This window comes from Triticum aestivum, chromosome 1B (assembly GCF_018294505.1).
Source record: "Triticum aestivum cultivar Chinese Spring chromosome 1B, IWGSC CS RefSeq v2.1, whole genome shotgun sequence".
Classification (NCBI taxonomy): domain Eukaryota; kingdom Viridiplantae; phylum Streptophyta; class Magnoliopsida; order Poales; family Poaceae; genus Triticum; species Triticum aestivum.
Genome location: NC_057795.1, coordinates 292,442,889 through 292,463,412, shown reverse-complemented (window position 1 = coordinate 292,463,412; position 20,524 = coordinate 292,442,889). Strand labels below are relative to the sequence as shown.

The 20,524-nt window shown below is 45.4% G+C and overlaps 1 protein-coding gene across 1 annotated transcript; it reads left to right on the top strand.

The window, feature by feature from the left end:
- Nucleotides 1-12,638: 12,638 nt before the first annotated feature.
- On the top strand, nt 12,639-13,016 carry LOC123090382 (ribosomal protein S12, mitochondrial-like). The gene has a single exon (XM_044511710.1). It carries the CDS (start codon nt 12,639-12,641, stop codon nt 13,014-13,016), a length of 378 nt encoding a protein of 125 aa, XP_044367645.1.
- The last annotated feature ends 7,508 nt before the right edge of the window (nt 13,017-20,524 follow it).

Below are 20,524 nucleotides of genomic sequence, written 5' to 3'. Positions count from 1 at the left end.
TCATTAACGAGTCTCACCTATTTCTTACTTCCCCTACCAGCCCTACCTACATCACCTTTCATATGGAACAAGCATGCTTTAGTGATGGGGCTAGCCGCTTTCACAAGAAATCAAACCAAACAAAGACATTTAGCATAGGAGTACCTTAGGGCATCTAGTGCTCTGTTCATCGTTTGAGGACTATAAGGTGCCAAGGGAAATAGCTCCATCCCATTGGATATCCCTAGCCTTGGTGGATCAGTGCAGTGAGAAAAAACTCTTCCATTCTATCTATGGTAGATAAAGGAGCTTCAAAGCCGTAGCCATCCTCATGGCCTTTTCACTCTACAGCCATTGCAATTTTTTTTATTAAATGAAATAGTTCATTTTCTCGCTCTTAACTCAAAAGTACTAACTAAATAGGGGCACGGGAAATGCATCCTCGCTGGCTTGGCTTATGATTGGTTGCTCAACCTTGCCTTGAAACAGACGAAATCGAAGCTAGGCAGCAGAAATCACATTGAATGCAATGCGTTCTCTATTTTCATATCTCCATGTTGATAAAAACTATTAGCAAAACATGAGGAGAGAGAAAAAGCAATCAAGTGGGAATTCAAGTCCAATCAATCTTTGAAAAACTAGATAAAAAAGAAATGACGGACATCTAATATAGTCTTTGCTTTCTGTCTTTTACTATTACTATTATTTATAGAAAGGCATCCTCTCTATACTCTAAACCCTTATCGGGGAGAAGTCACTCTTCTAAGTGCTATATACAAGCAAAGGGAGGAGGTCTCTATGGATAGAGTTCTATCAGAACCCAACCCTGAAAGCTATGACATTACGGGCCACAACGGATGAAGTGGAGGAGAACGGGCAAAGCGGAAAAACTCAGACATCTACTACTAAAGAAGACTCGGTCCTATAATGTCGAGTTCCTAGTTAAAGTTATGGTTACTACCCGGAGAGGAAAGTGATTCAGATTATGAAGTTTCTGAGAGGCGCCTAAGGCTAAGATAAGGTTAGGGAAAGAAGAAGACAACAAGATTATGGCAGGCAGCCAACTCATCGAGTAAAGGCTTCCACGGTGGGTTGACCAAAATGAGGATCCCAAATGGCATGAGCAATAGGTCTTACGTGTAAAGGATCCTCTATGCAGCCTTGCCAAGCTACATGAAACAGATTTCCGGACATCGATAGAAAGATTATTGCTAACTGCCCAAAGTGAGAAGAAAAAATGTTCTGATAAAGACGTTCCTCAGTAATATCATCATGACTTTCGAAATCATGTGCGGTAGCAATACCAAACCAAATATGACAAATAGTGGGGTCCTGAGCTAAGCCTTGGCTAAACTTGGGAAATCTTAATTCCATAATGCCTTTCAAATCCTCCTAGCCACTATCCTACTGCAATAATTCTCGCTAAGAAGAATGCCCATGTCATGGCAATTCCACCTAGAAGGTAATAGGTTACCCCTACAGCATGTCCTTGTATAATGCTCAAGGCTCTAGGTTGAGTAGCAGGAGAAACTTTGAATTTGTTATGAGCCCAAACGATGGATTCAATGAGTTCTTGCCGATAAGCATGGCTGCTGAATAAAACCATTAAACTGAAGGCCCAGACAAAATGAGCACCTAAGAAAAAAAGACCATATGCAGATAATGAAGAACCATAAGACTGAATGACTTGCGATGCATGTGCCCACAAGAAATATCGAAGCCACCCATTAATCGTAATTGAACTCTGTGCAAAGTTTCCCCTGTAATATGAGTTACCACCCCTTGATCACTTATAGTACCCCAATCATCCGACTGCATTTTCCAACTAAAATGGAAAATGACTACCGAAATTGCATTGTACATCCAGAATAAACCTAAGAAAACATGATCCCAGGTGGATACTTGACATGTTCCCCCTCGGCCAGGCCCATCGCAAGGAAAGCGAAAACCTAGATTTGCTTTATCAGGTATCAAACGGGAACTCCGAGCAAATAAAACACCTTTCAAAAGTATTAATACAATCATATGTATGGTAAATGCATGAATGTGATGGACTAAAAAATCTGCGGTTCCTAATGGAATAGGTAACAAAGCCACTTTGCCACCTACTGCTACTAACTCGCCGCCTCCCCGCGTTAAGCTAGTACTTGTTGTTGCACCAGGAGCTATTACACCAGGCGCAGTAGCATGGATATTTTGTACCCATTGAGAAAAGATAGGTTGTAATTGTATGGCAGTATCCGAAAACATGTCTTGTGGACGGCCTAAAGTACTCATGGTATCATTATGAATGTACAAGCCAAAACTGTGAAAACCTAGAAATATACATACCCAGTTAAGGTGGGATATGATTGCATCGTGGTGTCTAAGGACGCGATCTAATAGATCATTGTATCTAGTAGTTGGATCATAGTTTCCTACCATAAAAATTGCTGCATGTGTAGCAGCACCAACTATTAGAAATCCGCCAATCCACATGTGGTGTGTGAACAAGGAAAGTTGTGTACCATAGTCAGTAGGTAGGTATGGATAGGGAGGCATAGAATACATATGATGAGCTACAACAATGGTTGTAGAGCCTAGCATAGCTAGGTTAAGAGATAATTGAGCATAACATGACGTTGTTAAGATTTCATAAAAACCCTTATGGCCTTGTCCTGTAAATGGGCCCTTGTGAGCCTCCAAAATATCTTTAAGTCCATGGCCAATACCCCAATTGGTCCTATACATATGACATGCGATTAGGAAAAGAATAGCAATAGCTAAATGATGGTGCACAATATCGGTCTGCCAGAGACTACCAGTTACTGGATCTAGTCCTCCACAAAATGTCAGAAATTCTGCGTATTTGGACCAATTTAAAGTGAAAAAAGGGGTTGCTCCTTTAGCAAAACTAGGATAAAGTTGAGCCAAAAGGTCCCGATTCAAGATAAATTCATGAGGAAGTGGTATCTCTTTAGGATCCACCCCAACGTCAAGAAATTGGTTAATTGGTAAAGATACATGAATTTGGTGCCCCGCCCAAGAAAGAGAAGATAGGTCTGTTTTCATTCGTGTAGAACTGCTACCTCATTAATGAACTTACTCAAAGAGTGCTATAGAGCCGAGTCTAAGAAAGCCACCCTGTTATTATTTTCTTAACCTCAGAAAGCCTCACGCGCGGGGCACCTCACATCGCACTAAATCACTACTATTAGGCCCTTCCTATCATTCCACAATCTGAAGGAAAAAGAGTATCCTATGAAGGAAATCGTATCTGATCTATCACCTTCCTCGTATTGATGCTTGCCACCGCGTCACTAGGTTGTTCATAGCTCTTGCTTAGCTTAATGGATCACCCAATTGTATTCCGGGATGTGTGCCTTCCACAATCCCTTAAGGAAGAGGTTCACTACAGCCTTGCTTGTTAATGGGTTTCTGACTTCACAGCAGAGTGCTAGACTAGGGATAAGCTGGATACTGACTTCTTTCCCAGAGCTCCATCAGCCCTGCTTAGCCATACATCAGCTCTCCCATTACTATACGCATTCTACCTACGCTTTTATGGAAAGTAAGAAGAAAGGTTGGATGGTTGATCCACACAAATAAGAGATATGTAGGCACAACCTTCAATTGCAGAGAATAGCAAGCCCCCTTTGCTAAACAGATGTATAGAGGAAAAGGGTGACCCACATCGCAAGGGCTTTCCGATTGTGTGAATCAGAGCCCAAGAGAAGATCAATTCATTAGGAGACAGGTATCGATGCTTACCAGCAGGAGAAAGATCACTAGGTTCATTCTCTGATCTGATCAATAGGGTTCCCTAGGAACATTCCATTTTCTAGAAATCCAGCAGGGATAGTAGCTGCCTTTTCCAGGGCAAAAAAACAAGTTAGCCTATCCGAGATTTGCTCTTTTTTCCAGCTTTTTGGAGTGAAGAGGGACTTGTGATTGGTTTTCTACAGGGATGAGAGATACCAAGCCGGGCAACTTCCCCTACTAACTACTGAACACAAAAGCCAAGGTGACCCAGAACAATTATTTTACTTATTTCTAGTTTAAGCAGGACCTTGTGCGCGGTTCACGACTCCAGGTGCTTAGAGATGCGGTTCACTACAGAAATGGTAAGAAAAGCAAGAAAACGGGTATCAAGATATGGAAGTGAAAGAAGAACTGTTGATCGACCGGTGGTTTGGGTCTTGCCTTTTAGGATTCGGATTCCTATTGAATTGACTTTGCCTTTGCCGAGGAGCAGAAACCGAGCCCTTTGATTTGATCCAGTGAGTGACGTTACGAGCAGAAGCCTCGACAAGTTGAATCCGGTACCGAAACAAGGATGACATTATTGAATATATTCTTCTTTCATGTGTTTTGCCTTTCTGGTTTTCCGTAACTTTTGTAGTAGTTACTCGCCACTAGAAACAGGATTCATGAATTCAAACTAAAAGCAAAGGTATCGCTAATTCCATTTCAGTGGAAATATAGGGATGTAAGTTTCTCTCCTACTGATTTTGATTGCACATCTAATGAAAATATATGCACATGAATGTTCAAAAGCAAGGATATCCCCTTTGCCGTTACCGAGGATCTATATTTGTCCCTTGATTCAAAACCGAGGAAAGCATGCGCTCGACCTCCTGCAAGGAATGCAATTAGTCACTTCGTAGTCCTCGTTTGAATTTGCTATCGCTCCGAATCTTTGGAGCCGTTAAGTTCGGAGATACCATTGTAGGAAAACAAACAAGTGAAAGAAGCCCTCGTTCCCACTCTTTCCCCCCCCCCACCTACCCGGTAGGTAAGTAGAGGCCTCGGTTTCTCTATTTGCTATGAGAAACCTACACAAGTAAATTTCTATTTCGTGTGCGATCCCAATCGTGGACTTTCACAATTAAGTCGATATGAGGTTTATCCTTCATGTTATTTTTAAAAAAAGGCATCGCCTTGAAATGCCCTCGAGGACCTGGTTTTTTTACCCGTTTTTCCTCGCTCGCATTTTCCAGGTTAAGATCCCTGTAAATTTCTTCCAATTTGGTTTCGGGCAGCTTACGATTTCATCAGGATCTCAGAACATTCTTTATTTGCTTTTTCAACAACAAAATGGAGGGTACTTCTCGGTTGGGCGGGGTGTGGCTTGCGGATGGCTCTGACCGAAACCTATCTTCTCCATCGGCGTCTTGACATCCCACTTTTTTCATGGATCATCATCTCCTGGCGTAGTGAAAGCACTCGACGAGGCCTCTACGACAGAAGAGATTCTTCCCCGTTTCTAAACGGATGATTCCTTCAAATAAATAAAAAGAAAAGTGAAGAGGAAAATGCATAACCAGAAGAAAAAGATATCGTGATGTAAAATGATCATGGGGACACATTGTTTTTAGGACCGACAATTTCCTGCACTGCTTAAACCAAGAAAAAGATACATACTAGTTTTCATAGGTAGGCCTCTCTCTCCTAGATAATAGGTTTTTCCAAAACTACCCATGGGATTTCTTTGTATTTTCCTTATCTTTTGTCCGGTGAAGAATCTCCTGCTGCAGAGATAAGATGAATGGCTTCAAGATACCATCACTCGTCATTGCCAAGGAAATGAATTGCAAATTGGCTACTTATAGTCTACACTTCCCCTGATTCTCCATGACGACCTGCATCCATTGATTGAGAGAATAAGCTGAAGATAGAGCCATTGTGATATTGATTTGGAAGAGAAGCCGTGGAGACAACTCATTGTTACTATGTCCGGAATTGTTAAAGAATGAAGGTACCCCGTTGACTATGTCGGGTAACACCGACTTAGGTTATCCCTAAAAACACTATCAAACACATCATAACTATTTGCTTCCGCTTTCCTTGCAGAGTTGGTTCTAGCTTTCACCAGAGGATCTCGATCGATGCTTGCCATCAAAAGATATGGGTCTAGCTGTTGCCCTAGCCGGAAATAATGGGAGAGTGAGCCATTTATACTGAAAAGAGTGATTCGTTTTTGAAGTATATCAAATTCAGAGGAAAAAGCTGGAAGAAGATGACGGGATTGTCGATAGATCCCCTCTACATCCTAACCAAGAGGACCAAGTGCAAACCTCTGTCTCTTTTTATCACCGGGTGGAAAGGTTATTCTTTGCCAGTAGTACCCTCTTTAGGAAGAATCGTAAATGCCAGAGGACGCGTTCAACATGAATTGTTACTGTGGAATGAAATCACCTCTTGAATCGAGCAAGAAATGACTATTTATTTGATAATAGCAACTTATCACAAAAACAACCAAGGGTCCATCGACCCGATTGAAACTGTCTTCACTGTGTTGAATCGAAGGGAACTACTATAGAGAGTGGAATAAGCTACAAGGCATAACACTATGAGCTTTTCTTTAGATAACCTTAGTCACACCAGCTTTTCCTCATGGGAGGGTAAAGGAAATCAGAATGTATGAAATCTATCCCAATAAGAAATGCGGAAGGTTGTCAACTAGAAACCTGTTATCACTCTCTTCTTTTGATCGTCCCATCAGTTTCTTGTAAGCCCGCTTCCTCTGATGATCGGTTGCGGCTAACTTCTCTCGCTTCATCTCTCTGAGTTTGCTTCTTGGTAGTAGTTACCCCTGTCAGAACCTTTGTCTTCTCTTTCGTATAAATACGCTGATCTGCCAGCCAGCCGAAAGTAGAGAACCACATTGTATGATCTGGGGCAACTCTCTGTTATAGCAGTGATTTCTTATTCATTCAGGGCACCCGTTCATGTGTTTTTAAAGAAAGGATACCTTGTGATTTTAGATTTCAATAGAGATTTGATTCCTCACATCTAAGGGAAGACAGACACAAATGCACAGACACATTATCCGGGAGTGTCACCGTTTGCATCGTATCAGTATCATAAGAAAAGATTGATTGTTGTGAGGGATTTTACTACCCTTCCAGACTTAGCAGGTAATGAAGCTGCTGACGAGGGAGGAAATGTCCGTTGAAAATAAAGCGAACCAGTGGGGCTTAAAAGTCACTCTTTGAATCGTTTTTCAGACCGTTAAGTTGTCAACCTTTCCAATGATTAGGCTCCAAAGTTTATTAGATTTCCTGGTCTGCCGAGGACATCACTAGATTGATTGCTTACCGACTTTGATTCAGATACCAACCCATCTTTTTATCAAAAGCATGGAAACTATCTAATCGAAGATAGAATTCACGCATGTGAAAAGTAAGCAATTTCATCATTTTCCTTCGCAACACAGCTCACTCAATTGTAGAGATACCGAACAGTTTGAGTGATCGATCGACCTTGTCGCACGATGAGCTCATTCTCTCTCTTCCATCCTGCCTTCTGAACCGAACCCTGGAGAAAGACTTCCTGAACAGAACAGAGCTGCAATTCTAGAAACTTCCATTTTTCCATTGATCTGGGCACTGCTATTAAAAGTGGGTCTACCCGGCCCGGCATGACGCACATTGACCAACCACTTCTATCTAAGAAAATACTTAGTTAGGGTCAATCTCCCTTCAGGGTTTACGCGTCCTAGTCCGAACCATTGGATCGATCAGAAGAAGAAAGGCAAAGGAATTGAAAGGTAGAGGAAGAAGCATCGCCCAGCAGAGTGATTGAGGGAGTCTTCCCCAGCCCAATGGTCTTCTTTTTGTTTTCACTCTCCTATTTTGATTTTGGAAGAGTTCTACTACTGTTTCAGTAGTTCTAAGACCCTTCCTTCCCTTTTCAAGTGCTTGCTATCCCTCTCGCTCTACCCATCTAAAGGGAGCCCTAGTTTCAACATAATAGCCTCGTTTTGAAGCACTCGCTTCATATGGACGTACGTCGAACAAAGGAATCTTATCGGCATACCCACCTGCTGGGCGTGGTTCACTTGACCGACCAACCGACCCAATAGTAGGAGTAGGCGGCTGGAGAACAAGTCCCTTGGAAAGCTTCGTTTTCCTAACCCAACCTAAGCATAATGAGCTGGTTATTTGAGTATCGAAGTTGTCGAGTGTTCCATTCTTTCGTATGTAGACCCCAGCGAAGAAGGAGAATCAGAAATGGAACTAGTCGAACATGCATAAGATACCGGTTTTAGGCATAACCCCGGGTTAAATAAAGTAGTAAAGGAGCCCAATCTAGCTAAAGAGGGGCTTCTCCGCCACCATAACCAACTAGCTACGTAGATGAATTATCCTTGCGTTCAGCTACAAACCCATCCACTAGAGCTTGAACCCATGCTTGCTCAAACTGGTATCAGTGTCATCAACATAGTCATCATAATCATAATTGTACTCATCAGGCTGTTCTTTTGCATCCCAAAACAAATCAAATGATGTATCAGCGTCATCCTCTAGAGGCTCGCTATTTTCAACAGTGGCTGCTCCTGAACGAGCTGCTCATGCTCAGGTGGCAGCTCGTTAAGATCAAAGTCGTGGTTGTTCATCATGGAGACCTGGACCCCTGCAGGTGCCGTTTTCCCCGCTGCCAGGCTCCCACCAGAGAGAGATCCCATTTCCGTTTTTCTAGAGCAAGCTGGAAGCATAGACTCATACCTTGTACTCTCATTCTTTCGTTTTAGCTAGCCATCATGGTATGTGCTTTGAAAGTTAGTTCTTTTTACTAGAAAGTACTTACAAAGGGCACTGAGGCACAGCCTCGAGCTAGGCAAGATTCTCTATTGTTGCTTCTTATTAGCCAGATCCCGCACCAGGTTTTCCAGGCAGAACAGTTCCGGGATCTTATGAATCTGCGACTAGACGTGAATCTGGTTCAGAACCACAGATCATGGGTTAGCCATCCCGTTGTAAGGTTTCTTTACACGCCATGTTTGCGGAATAGCCACGACCCTTATTCCATGAGCTTCTGCCAGTTGCCAAGGCAGAAAACTGGAACAACAAATAGGTTGTCCTCCACCGCTCGGAACGTCACACCTTGTGCCCTGTTCCAAGCGAACTGCATCGTTGAGAAAAAGGATTGGCTACTGAAGGGATGCGGCGTGGCCACTTTCGCAAGGGCCATCCACTGACCCTTCTACTATCAGTTTTTAGTATTGGCTAATACCATACTAGCTACTCACCTATCGGTCTAATGAGCATACTTGGAGAAAGGAGAACTTCCCGCCTATAATGTTGGGTTAGCAACCTACCCATTCATTGAAGTACTTCCTTCATATGGCCCAAAGAAAGGCGGCTAAGCCGTCTTAGTTCGTGAACAATGACCCAGGTGCATAAACAGGTGCATAAAAAGGAAATCAAGTTTGGGAAATTGTAACTGGCTAGTATTTATGCCGAAATCTAGTGATATTATTTACTATTACTATAGTCAAGAAGTAAAGAGTAAAGGTTTTGGCCATTGGCAACGCTTACCTAACTTCTCACTTAAATGTTTACTCGCGTTACTGGTATTCAATAAAACAAGGAAACCATGGTACCTCCCTCCCTCCCTTACTTGGTAATCTAAGAACCCTTCAGGGGGGAGCAAGAGATCTTCCATACCAACATTTTGTTCGCCACCCCTGCTTCCTCTTCCACTTGAGCTTGTGCAGCAAATCTAGCTATGCTTAGGCCAGGTCCTGCAAGTAAAGAGAAGTAAATATTGGAAACATGGGTATCTAGTTTATTTTATTCAACGGCTGAGTAACTGAAATTCCTTGCTTCTTCAAGCAGGAGATCCCGAGTACCGGGTGTCGTCAGACTCCCATTCTATTACCTTTGTGCCAAGAGCACGTTAAGCTGCCTAGGCTGTTCCGCTACCGGTGTGTAAAGAAGCTCCGCCTAACGGCTAAACCAATGAATTTCTCTCCTTAAAGGAATCTACTTCCCTGACTGTCAATTACTCGCTTCTTCACCGGTATCACACCCACGCCAGACTGAACAGCAGAGTTAGAACCCAACCAAATACGATTCTTGTATTATCTTACCGAAATTCGGATCCATTTGGCTCCAAAGGAGCAAGCGCGGGAGTTCTAATAGGACTTTGAGACTAGAAGAATCCTACGGGCTGCTGAGAACAGAGAGAAGTAGTTGCAGAGAGGTTTGATAGGGTTAGGCAGATGCCCCATTATTCGTAAACAAGAAGAAATCCAGATTAGTTTGATGGACCTGTGTCTTAGCACATGCATGGTGTCAATGTGGTCCCTCTCAACTAAACACTTAAATAATTGGATCCAGTAGGGTTCAATAGAGGTATGGTATCGGCAACCTTTTAGGGAGCTATATTCTTTGGAATAAGATAGCTGCCCAGAGCTTGTGACGTACCTACCCCATGGGCGTAGATAGAATTAGGTAAGATAAAAATCGATTGGAAACTCCTAAATTAGACCAATTCAATTCCATCTGCTAGAATAAGAAAAAAGTGCTTCCGGATTTCTCTCATCCTTTATAATGAGAATTTCTCTTTGTTCAGTAATAACTTAATCTTGTAATAAAGCACTCTTGCTTGGAAGGTATGGTAAAGGTAAACTGTTTTTATTTTTTGATATAAAAAAGAGAGTGATAAAGGAGTCATTCGGAAGTGAGTGCGGGGGCAAAGCTCATTTCTTTCATTCGGGAATGGACACTTGACCAGAATGAAATGTGGGAATATCGGGATTGGAAGATTTTTTATATTGATATAAAAAAACTCAACACGACTAGTGAATTCAAATTAGAGTCACTTGCGGATTTCTTCAAATTGTTGTAGTGTAGTATTGTGGTTTTTTAGTAAAGACCCCGACCTATAAATATTCACATCCCGGCTCATACGGGCGGACAATATTCACCCAGAGCCCCGTTGCAACCGCAATGCTGTTCTTGAAGGACGTTACCTTAGAGCAAAAAAAGGGAATAGAAGTTAGGAAGACTACTGACGTAGGGCGACGGGTGAGCTCAACCTCGAACCAAACAAGCAACGTATTGAGCAACTAGCGCGAAAGCCGTTGCGCGTTAGCGCATCCATTTTCTTGCTCCGTCGTTATTAGTTTCTATTCTCTCCCTGCACAAACCTCGGTCCAATCAATTTGTTTGGAATTGGGGTTAGGACCGGTTAGAACTCCCATTTCCCGATCGGAGGTTTGAGCTGCTACGGCAAGCTTTTTTTTCCGAATAGTGGGTATGGGGAACCCACCGTACCAACACGATTGGCTGGTGTTGCTGATACCAGACCCATTATAACCCCGATTGGAAGGGCAGGCCAGTCTAAGGCTCTGGGAATGCGAGGCCATTGAAAGTGAGTATCCCATATTCTATGACGGAGATAGAGCATTAATTGCAGTTTTCACCCCACCATAACGACCGAGCAAGGGATGAAATCTTTCGATGACTAGGGAGGCGTCACCCGAGGCCGATTCCAGTGGATCACTATAGAATCCTCTAGAAGCAGGTTCTCCAGGCACTATGGTAGGACGTGGATCGATCATGACGAGAATGGACTTCTCCGTCATGTAATAGTTTAGAAGAGTCACGGTCCTGTTCCCCACCGGGATTTTGCCCTTCTCAACTAGATGAAGGAGATATTCATTCCATTCAGGCATATGAGGAAGGGCGGCGTCGGATTGACCCTGTCTTCTCTCTTGGTCGGGTTGGAGGCTAAGTTTCTCATTCAGTGGTGAGGTGTTCATAGAAAGCAAGGCCTCGCCCAACGAGTGGCGGATTTGGTTTGGATGGGGTCTCACTTGGACGCTGGGGAGATCCATAGATCTGGATAAAGACTTTCTCGCTCAGTAAAGAACAGTACACGCGCTATGGCTTACGTAGTGGATCTTCGGGCAACCAACCCGGCACATCCAATTCCGATCAACAACTTGGAGGTATGGCTGAGTGGCTTAAGGTATTGGTTTGCTAAATCGACATACAAGAAGATTGTATCATGGGTTCGAATCCCATTTCCTCTGGCACAGAAGTAGAACGGGCGGGCGAAATTACGTGAGAGAAAGAACCTCAAATTGATGGAGTCCGCCGTCGGACAGAATAGCTGCTTAGTGACTAGGAGCGTAGCTCCCCTTTCTTGTTCTTGGTGGCGTCTATAGCGAAGAAGACCTTCCCGAACAAGGGTTGTCCAGTCCCTGGCCGGCTCTCGGCTCTTGAGGAAGCTCCTCCACCGCAGGTTAGAGCAAAACAAGCAACGGAATGAGCAACTAGCGCGAAAGCCGTTGGGCGTTAGCGCATCCATTTTCTTGCTGGACTGCAAATCCTTTTTTTCTTTTTTTAGTGTGAAGAGCAAGGGGCATTGCCCTGGAAATCCTTCAGTGGTTCGAATCCACATCTGAGCGTCTTTTTTTCGATATGCCGCTCCGCGAGCAAGGAGCGCCGTGAGGAGAGCAAGAGAACAAAGTGGGATTTGGTGATGTCGGAATTTGCACCTATTTTTATCTATTTAGTGATCATTTCACTAGTTTCTTTGATTCCACTCGGTGTTCCTTTTCTATTTGCTTCCAATAGTTCGATCTATCTAGAAAAATTGTCGGCCTACGAATGTGGTTCCGATCCCTCCAGTGATGCCAGAAGTCGTTTCGATATACAATTTTATCCGGTTCCTATTTTATTTATTATCCCTGATCCGGAAGTCACCTTTTCTTTTCCTTGGGAAGTACCTCCTAACAAGATTGATCTGTTTGGATCTTGGCCCATGATGGCCTTTTTATTGATTTTGATGATTGGATCTCTCTTTGAATGGCAATGGGGTGCTTCGGATCGGGAGTAACCACTTTTGAAAGGGCAAAGGGGGGAAGGACATAGGAAAGAAGGATGCCTACAAAAAATCAATTGATTCGTGATGGTAGAGAAGAAAAACGGCGCACGGACCGTACTCGAGCTTCGGATCAATGTCCCCAGAAGCAAGGAGTATGCCAGCGTGTTTCGACGAGAACACCGAAAAAACCTAATTCAGCTCTACGTAAGATAGAAAAAGTACGGTTGAGCAATCGACATGATATATTTGCTCACATTCCAGGCGAAGGTCATAATTCGCGGGAACATTCTATAGTCTTAGTCAGAGGAGGTAGAGTGAAAGATTTGCCAGGTGTGAAATCCCATCGTATTCGAGGAGTCAAGGATTTGCTGCGAATTCCGGATCATAGAAAGGGAAGATCTAAATATGGTGCAGAAAGACCTAAATCGAAATGAATGGAAGATGCCTCTAGAAGTTTTGGGTTATTTTTTGGGGGTGATATGGAAGCAGCTAGCTCCCTTTCCCTTATTACATTACCATTTCTCTCCGCTATTCTTCGCTTAGAAGGGCTTGACTTACTTAACTTACTAGTTTCCCGAAACTAGCTAAAAAAGGGTCAGGTATACCTGCGTGATGGGATAGGGTTTTTTCTAAAGTGGGAGATGCTGTCGGTATGGGCAATTTCTTAAGTTCTTTGATTGATTCCGCCCCCGAGTGCTACCAAAGTTCCTCTAATTCCTCCGCCAGATATTTCCCTTGCCAGACTTTCCCGATAGCGGAATCGATAGATGTTACCATGGAGCGGTACCTAGCAACCTTCATTCCTTCTTTTCCGTCTTGCCTTTGCTACTTGAGAGAATGCCTTTGACCGAGCAGCTCTTCCACTCATTTTATTAGCAATCAAACCTCTTCCCTTCAACTCGTACCGAAGGCTATGTCCTAATGAGCATTTCCTCTGTTTCCTTGTTTCCCACCTCTGACCTTCCGCTACGACATGACCAGTCCACTAATAAGTCAGGTATCTCTGAAAAGTAAGACCATCCTCTTCCCTTCATCAATAGAAGAACTCCAACCATGCTTTCTTGAAATAGCAGTTATTGTCTTCCTGGTCAGCTTTTGACAAGTGACTCTTGGTTGCGGGGCCAGGGGGACCTACTATCTACTTAACCGCTAGGCAAAGAGGGAGGAGCCAGGAAGCGGGCGTTTAGTGAGGAAGAGACAAAAAAGCATTTCGTCGATAAAGATGAGTGCTTTCGATCGGCTTGTTGCACTAAAGCTGCGAGGTACTTTGATCGAATCAGCTCTTTGCATTTACTTTCATCCCATCCCACTCTCTTTCTTCTTTCGTTTTAAGAAAAAAAAGAAGGAATTTAAAATTCTTCTTATCCTTCTATACAATCCAATCATGCAGTCTAGCTCTACTTTGCAACGATATATCTAGCTTTTAGTTTTGTTGAACTGCGCTTATCTCAGGAAATGAGGATAACTTAACGGAGCCCAAACTCATTTGAAATAGGTTTTCTAGGCTTTGGCTTAAATAAAAGATCCAGCTAACTTGTGAGATAGAGTTGTCTTCCTGGCTGGAATAGGATGGTACCTTATGACTTCAACTGGAAATGGCTTGCATGGATCCAAAAAAACTCAAGCCAACTATTCAACAATTAGTGGGACCTAGAATGAAACTACCATTGTCTTCCCGTACTCATCTACATCAACCACCGGCTACAGAGGGAGCTAGCCTGGAAAGAAAAGGAAATGAATGGAGGGTATAAGTATTTCACTGGTAAAATCCCTTCATTAAAGACACACTCAAAAATAGTTTGTTTCAAAGAAAAGGAAATAGCACTAAAGAAGATTTTACTTTTTTGGCATTAACTGAAAGCCCAGACAGTCATTTAAAATGAGTCATGATACTAGTAAGCTCTTGGATAGAATTCAGATCACCACCTCTGAAAAAAAAGATCATCTGCAAAGCACGGATGGTTGAGTTTGAGCCTCAACCAGCCTTTGTGAAAAAACTAGATTGCGGCTGATTTTTCTGCTTAAAAGCCCTATATTAGAGTTACGACCATCCACTAATAGAATAGAGACAGCGAAAGAAAGGGACAATATATTGGAATCTAAAGCCAGGGAACTTCTAAATTGTCGGGGAATTAGCCTAGATGGTGATGAAGACATCTCCCAGGCAGCAGATCTTATTTTATATGGGAAAAGGCACGATCAAGTCAAACTATGCGATCCGGGCCTTAAACTGTGTAACCTCCAAAACCTGGAAGGACTTCCTGGATGAATTAAGAAAGTTGAGTGGGCCATTTAATTTATATAGATGAAATAGAATATATAAAAAGTTTGATCTATTCTGTTGAAATAGAATACCCTAAAAATGTTTTCTAAATGTGGGCCACCATTTGTATTCCGACGAAATGCTATCACCAAGAAAACAGAGATTGAAAGGATATTAGAGGAGCTGTTGCAAAATGTTGTAATTAGGCCCAGTACAGGCCCCAAAGCAGCACTTGTGTTGAAGAAAGATGGAACCTGGAGAATGTGTTTCGACTATCGAAAACTAAATGCAACAACTATGTTTTCCAAATACCCCATTCCTATCATAGAAGACTGACACTTTTGGATGAGGTGTCAACTAAGATAGATTTGAGGGTTGTTTATCACCAAATAAGAATGAAAGGAAGAGGATATCTACAAAACAACCTGAAGGACCGGCTTTTTGAATTCAAGGTGATGCCCCGGCAACCTTTCAACAACTCATGAATAGTGTTTTTAAAGAGCTATGTTGGAAAGGGGTATTGGTCTTTTTTTATGACATTCTAGTGTACAGTTCTACCATGGTGGAGCATCTCAAGTTGCTAGAGGAAGTGTTCCGGCAGAACAAACTTTTTGTTGGTGAGCCCAATTTCATAAAGGAAATACATTATTTATGAAATTGGGGTATCTACTGATACAAACAAGGTAGAGGGCATGACATCTTGGCCAGAACCAGCCAATGTCAGCGAACTCCGAGGGTTGCAGGGGTTATTATAGGAGGTTTGTACCGGGGTATGGAGCTATCAGCAGGCCTTTAACTGAGTTGTTAAAGAAAGGTGTGGAGAAGAAGCCAGAAAAGCATTTCTCAAGCTCAAAAGTTCTATGGTATGGTGATGCCTTTGAACGTTGACTGGGAGAGCGGCTCAAAAGAGTTGGGACATACTAGAAGCTTTGAAGTATATGTTCTTTAAAAAGATAATAGCAATCTTGACTTACATTCGGTAAAGATCCCCGTGAAGGAATGCTGATTGAACATCGAGTTGATAAAGAGGGAGTACCATACCCAAGATACTCCATTAAAGGAAAGGTATGCTTGTTTGGTTTCTTTGGTCCGAGAACACACACCACAAACTCTCGCAGTCGATGAGGAAATGTTAGTCAAACTACATTTCAGTAATTCATCCGGCCTTAACCTCTACGCAAGGAGATCTTACGTATAGACCCATGATTAGGTAACTACTTCTTCTTTTATTCGGAGTATCCAATGGAAAGTGGCCTCTATCTACAGGTCATGGATACCTGGGCGCTAGAAAGGTTACCGAACCAGGGTTAAGTGAGGCTGTTCAAACTTCATGGCCTTCACTATCGGATGTATATGAGTAAAATTAGACATCAGTATCACAACCTAGCGTTATCTAGATCTTTCGTTGATCCAGGAAATTTTGGGAAGGACTCGGCATTGTCCCACAAAAGGCCAGGCCTTGAGTTTCTAGCCGACTCATATAAGTCAAGGTGTTAATTTTTTTAGGTGACGTATCTTTCTCTCTGATGTTCTCTGTGGTCTCAAAGGATGATTAGACGGATAGCGACATTAGTAAATCAAAGCAGAAGTTTACACGTCGGGTGCATACTTCAGTGCCACTAATTAGCAACTTTTTTTTGCCCTTTACCTACACCATGTAGACCGGAGGATTACACATAATCCCATTGGCGAGTTACAGACAGCTAGGTTATTCAAGAAACTTGGAATACCAACTCCAATGCTTGGCTTGCTGAATCAGCATATGGATTACTTCATTGAATTTCTCGGCCCAAGCTCTTGTGATTGGTCCACTTGGCAGGTGGAGTGGATCCTTAGTAGGTTCTTGTGTTCCTTGTTTACGTAGCTCTTCTGTTGGATCACGTAGCTCCTCCGTTGGATTATGTTGCTCTGCCCTTGGATTACTTGAGTCATTTCTGGGTTTACTTGGCTACTCCGCAACATGTTGGTTACTTGATCCTTCGCTTTGTTTACTTGGGAGCCCAATACTTATTGGTTGGGGAAATTACCTTCAAAGGAAAATGATCCTCCCACTGGACCCAAAAACCCATATATTCCCATGGGAGGTGGTGCTGAACAAGCAGGCAGGCCCACCGTTGTTTATCTTTACTGCAATCCTGGTTAGGTAAAAGGAATTCCGCAGCAGTGGGTATGTGATTAGTTACAACCAATAGAAAGACTTATTGAAATAATAGGGAATTTCCTCATCCAGTCTACTCCTAGGACTACATCATATGCTCCCAACTCCATGGCAACCAAATCAAACTTCAATCCATATCCTTGCATCTCCCACTGTACACTAGAACACATCCCATACAATCAGCCCGAAGAGCATCAATTAGCAGGCCTACTAAATAGGCATAGAGATACATTAGCCGAGTTTGCTTACAACAACTGCTATCACTCTAGCATCGGAATGACACCTTTCAAAGCACTCTACGGGAACCTTTGTCGTACCCCGATTTGTTGGCGTTGGCACGTACCTTCCGACGGTGTCGGTGTACTAAAGTAGGGGTACCTTAGTACCCCGAACTTGTGCACGGGCAGTCGCAGTGTCCCGTGGCAAGGCTTGCCGGACGTCCGCCAAGATCCTTCGCTATTCCCATTTACTGCCATTCAAGAACAAAGTGTTAACTGTGAAGACAAGGCCCCGTCAAGAGGAGCTTGCCGGGAAGGACAAGACCCTGGCAAGAGGAGCTTGCCGGGAAGGCCAACCAAGGCATTTCAAGAGACTTGCCGCGATGCGCCGCGCATCCCGGCAACACCTGGCGAGCGACGAGCTTGCGGGTGCGACAAGATAGCGACCGCGGCAAGACGCTTGCCGCGGCGAAGCCACTAGTCTGCGCCCCTGCTCCAGCGCATCCAACGACGTGTCGCCGCAGGATCGCTCCTGGTGCACGTGGCGGGAAGCTGTGCAGCCAAGCGGTGCGAGGTGGCAAGTGAAGATGACTAGGAGGCCATCGTGGCGATCGGTGGTGCCCTTAACGGTCGTTTCTTGCACTGTTTGAGCGACCAGACAGGCATTAAATGCCCTTGTCCCCTGCCGTCAGAGTTAGGTAGGGGGCACTATTGATAGCGGTTGTACCAACCCCCGTTTTTACTTTTTTACCCCTCTCTCTGCGTTGCCACCTGTCGGTGACCCCTTTAGACTATAAAAAGGAGGCCCATGCGCACGTAGAGGGGGTTCGACTCATTCGAGACTAGAACACACCCACGCTCTCAAGCAAGAACAAATACAAACACAAGGCGGCAGTAGGAGTTTTATCTCTCCGGAGAGCTCCGAAGCTGGGTAAAATCCCTCGCGTGCTTGACCTAGATCTGCTCTTTGTGCGCCCTCCGCTCCCTCACCGGACCGAAAAGGGCCCTGCCCCATAGGTGTTCGTTTCACTCGACATCTTTGGCGCGCCAGGTAGGGGGGCGTCGAGGTTGTGCGAACCTGATCCGGTCTTCGCACGCGCTACATCAACATTTTCATCGATATGCCACCAAAGAAGAAGACTTCGGAGGTGGCCGCTCCGTCCACGTCGATCCCACTGCCGCCGGAGCAAACGGGCGGCGGGGGAGACACCGGCGGAGGAACGGGTGCTGATGGGGGGACTCACATTGTCACCAGATCCGAAGACAAGGCCCCGCAAGCTTCGGCGTCCGTACATACACCGCACCCTTTCCAGGAGGTGCAGGGTCGACAACGCCATGGTGCTCCTAGCACCATACTCGCGTTGGAACAAGGCCAAGCTGGTGGATCTCGGGGCGTTCAAGACCAGCATGCACGCCAGCATGCTGGCACGAGTGAGGTGCGGTCGCCTGGACGGGGTACTGCTCCTTCCAACCCAGTTGGAAGTCCGAGCATATACCGCTCCTCGCGCCGCTCGCCGCTGCCGCCGAAGACCCCAGAAGAAGCGTTGGCTCGAGCCCAACTGCTACTAGACTACCCTCCAGCGCCGGACAAGATCGACGACTGGAGGATCACCATTCAGAGCCTCATCGGCTTCACCAACGCCGACAAGCCCCGGCAGCCGAGCACGTCGAAGCCGTGGCAAGACACTCAGGCGGAAGCCAGTGGCGACAAGACTGGCGGGGGTGCCACCACCGTGCACTCCTCGCCCCGAAGGCCAAGAACGCCGACTCGCCGGGCCAACCTCGACACTGACTCCACTGCATCGTCGGACCCGCGAGCTCACCGCGATCAACGCCAAGTTCTCCAAGAACGACGACACGAAGACGCTCGCACTCGCATCGAGCGTCGAAGAGAAGCGCAACGTCAGTTAGACCAGTGCGCTGGGCCCACTGTTGATATGCATGCGCCAGGGGAACCAGGCGACTTGCCGTATGCGGTAGGTTGCCCTGCGTTCACCCATGAGCTGCGGCAAGTCCAGTGGCCCAGTACCAAGAACTTCAAGCCAGACGTACCCGAGAAGTACGATGGCAGGATACATCCGTCAGAGTTCCTCAGCATCTACACCATCACGGTGCAGGCTGCCGGGGGGCGCGACGAGAAGATCCTCGCCAACTACTTCCCGCTGGTACTCAAGCCCAACGTCAGATCTTGGCTCATGCACTTGCCGGACAACTCCATCTCTTCATGGGCGGACCTGTACCATCAGTTTGTCAGCACCTTCACAGGCGGCCACAAACCCCATGGCCAGGAGAGCGATCTTCATCTGCTCGCCCAGAAGGAAGGAGAACCCCTGCGCAAGTACATATAGAGATTCAGCCAGGTGCAGCGCAACATCCCAGACGTCCACCCTGCCGCGGTCATCAGCGCGTTCCATCAGAACGTGCGTAACCGCAGGACGAGGGAGGAGATGGCGATGTGCAAGATGTGTCAGCGAGCTTTATGCTCTGGCCGACAAGTGTGCACGTGCTGAAGAAGGGAGGAAACTCCCCGGAGAGAACGCAGGAGCAGAAGGATCTGACAGCGAGGATGCCCCTCCGGCGAAAAAGAACCGGAGGCGGAATAACAGAAAAAGGAAAGCTAAGGATGTGCTAGTCGTCGAGCAGTCCGGCAACGGAGGTGGCGCCGAGAAGGCCAAAGCTGGCGACTCTGGTGAGGCTGTGGTGGCCGCCGACAAGCAGGACGGCTCCAGCAAGCAGTACTGCAAGATCCACCGTACCAAGGGCCATGACCTCCAAGCCTGCAAGAAGGTTGAGCAGATGGTAGAGCTACAGAAAGCTGAGTACGAGCGCCGCGACAAGGAGAAGGCCCAGGAAGGTGGCGGAGGGTCCGGCAAGAAGCGTCCTGCCCGGGGAGGGCGCCGCGGCAAGGCCAAGCAGCGGCAAGGAGATAGGCCTCCCCGCGGCCGCGACAAGGACAAAGACGAATACGAAGATGATGAGATGGAGGAGGATGAGACCGATGAGCAAGAGTTTCAGAAAGCGACAGAGGTTTTGTGCGTAGACGGCAGTGCTTCTCTGCACACCTCGCACCGCCAACTCAAACAGTGGGTGCAGGAGGTAAATGCAGCAGAACCATCAGTCGAGTCGCGCAAACCCCTGAAGTGGTCCAGCACGCCCATCATCTTTGATGTTTAGGACCACCCTGATCGCATCACTGCGGTCGGGTGCTTGCCGATGTTGGTTTCGCCAACCATCCGCAACCTCAAGGTCACGAAGATGCTGGTGGACGGCGGGGCCGGCTTGAATCTGATCTCTTCTGCGGTG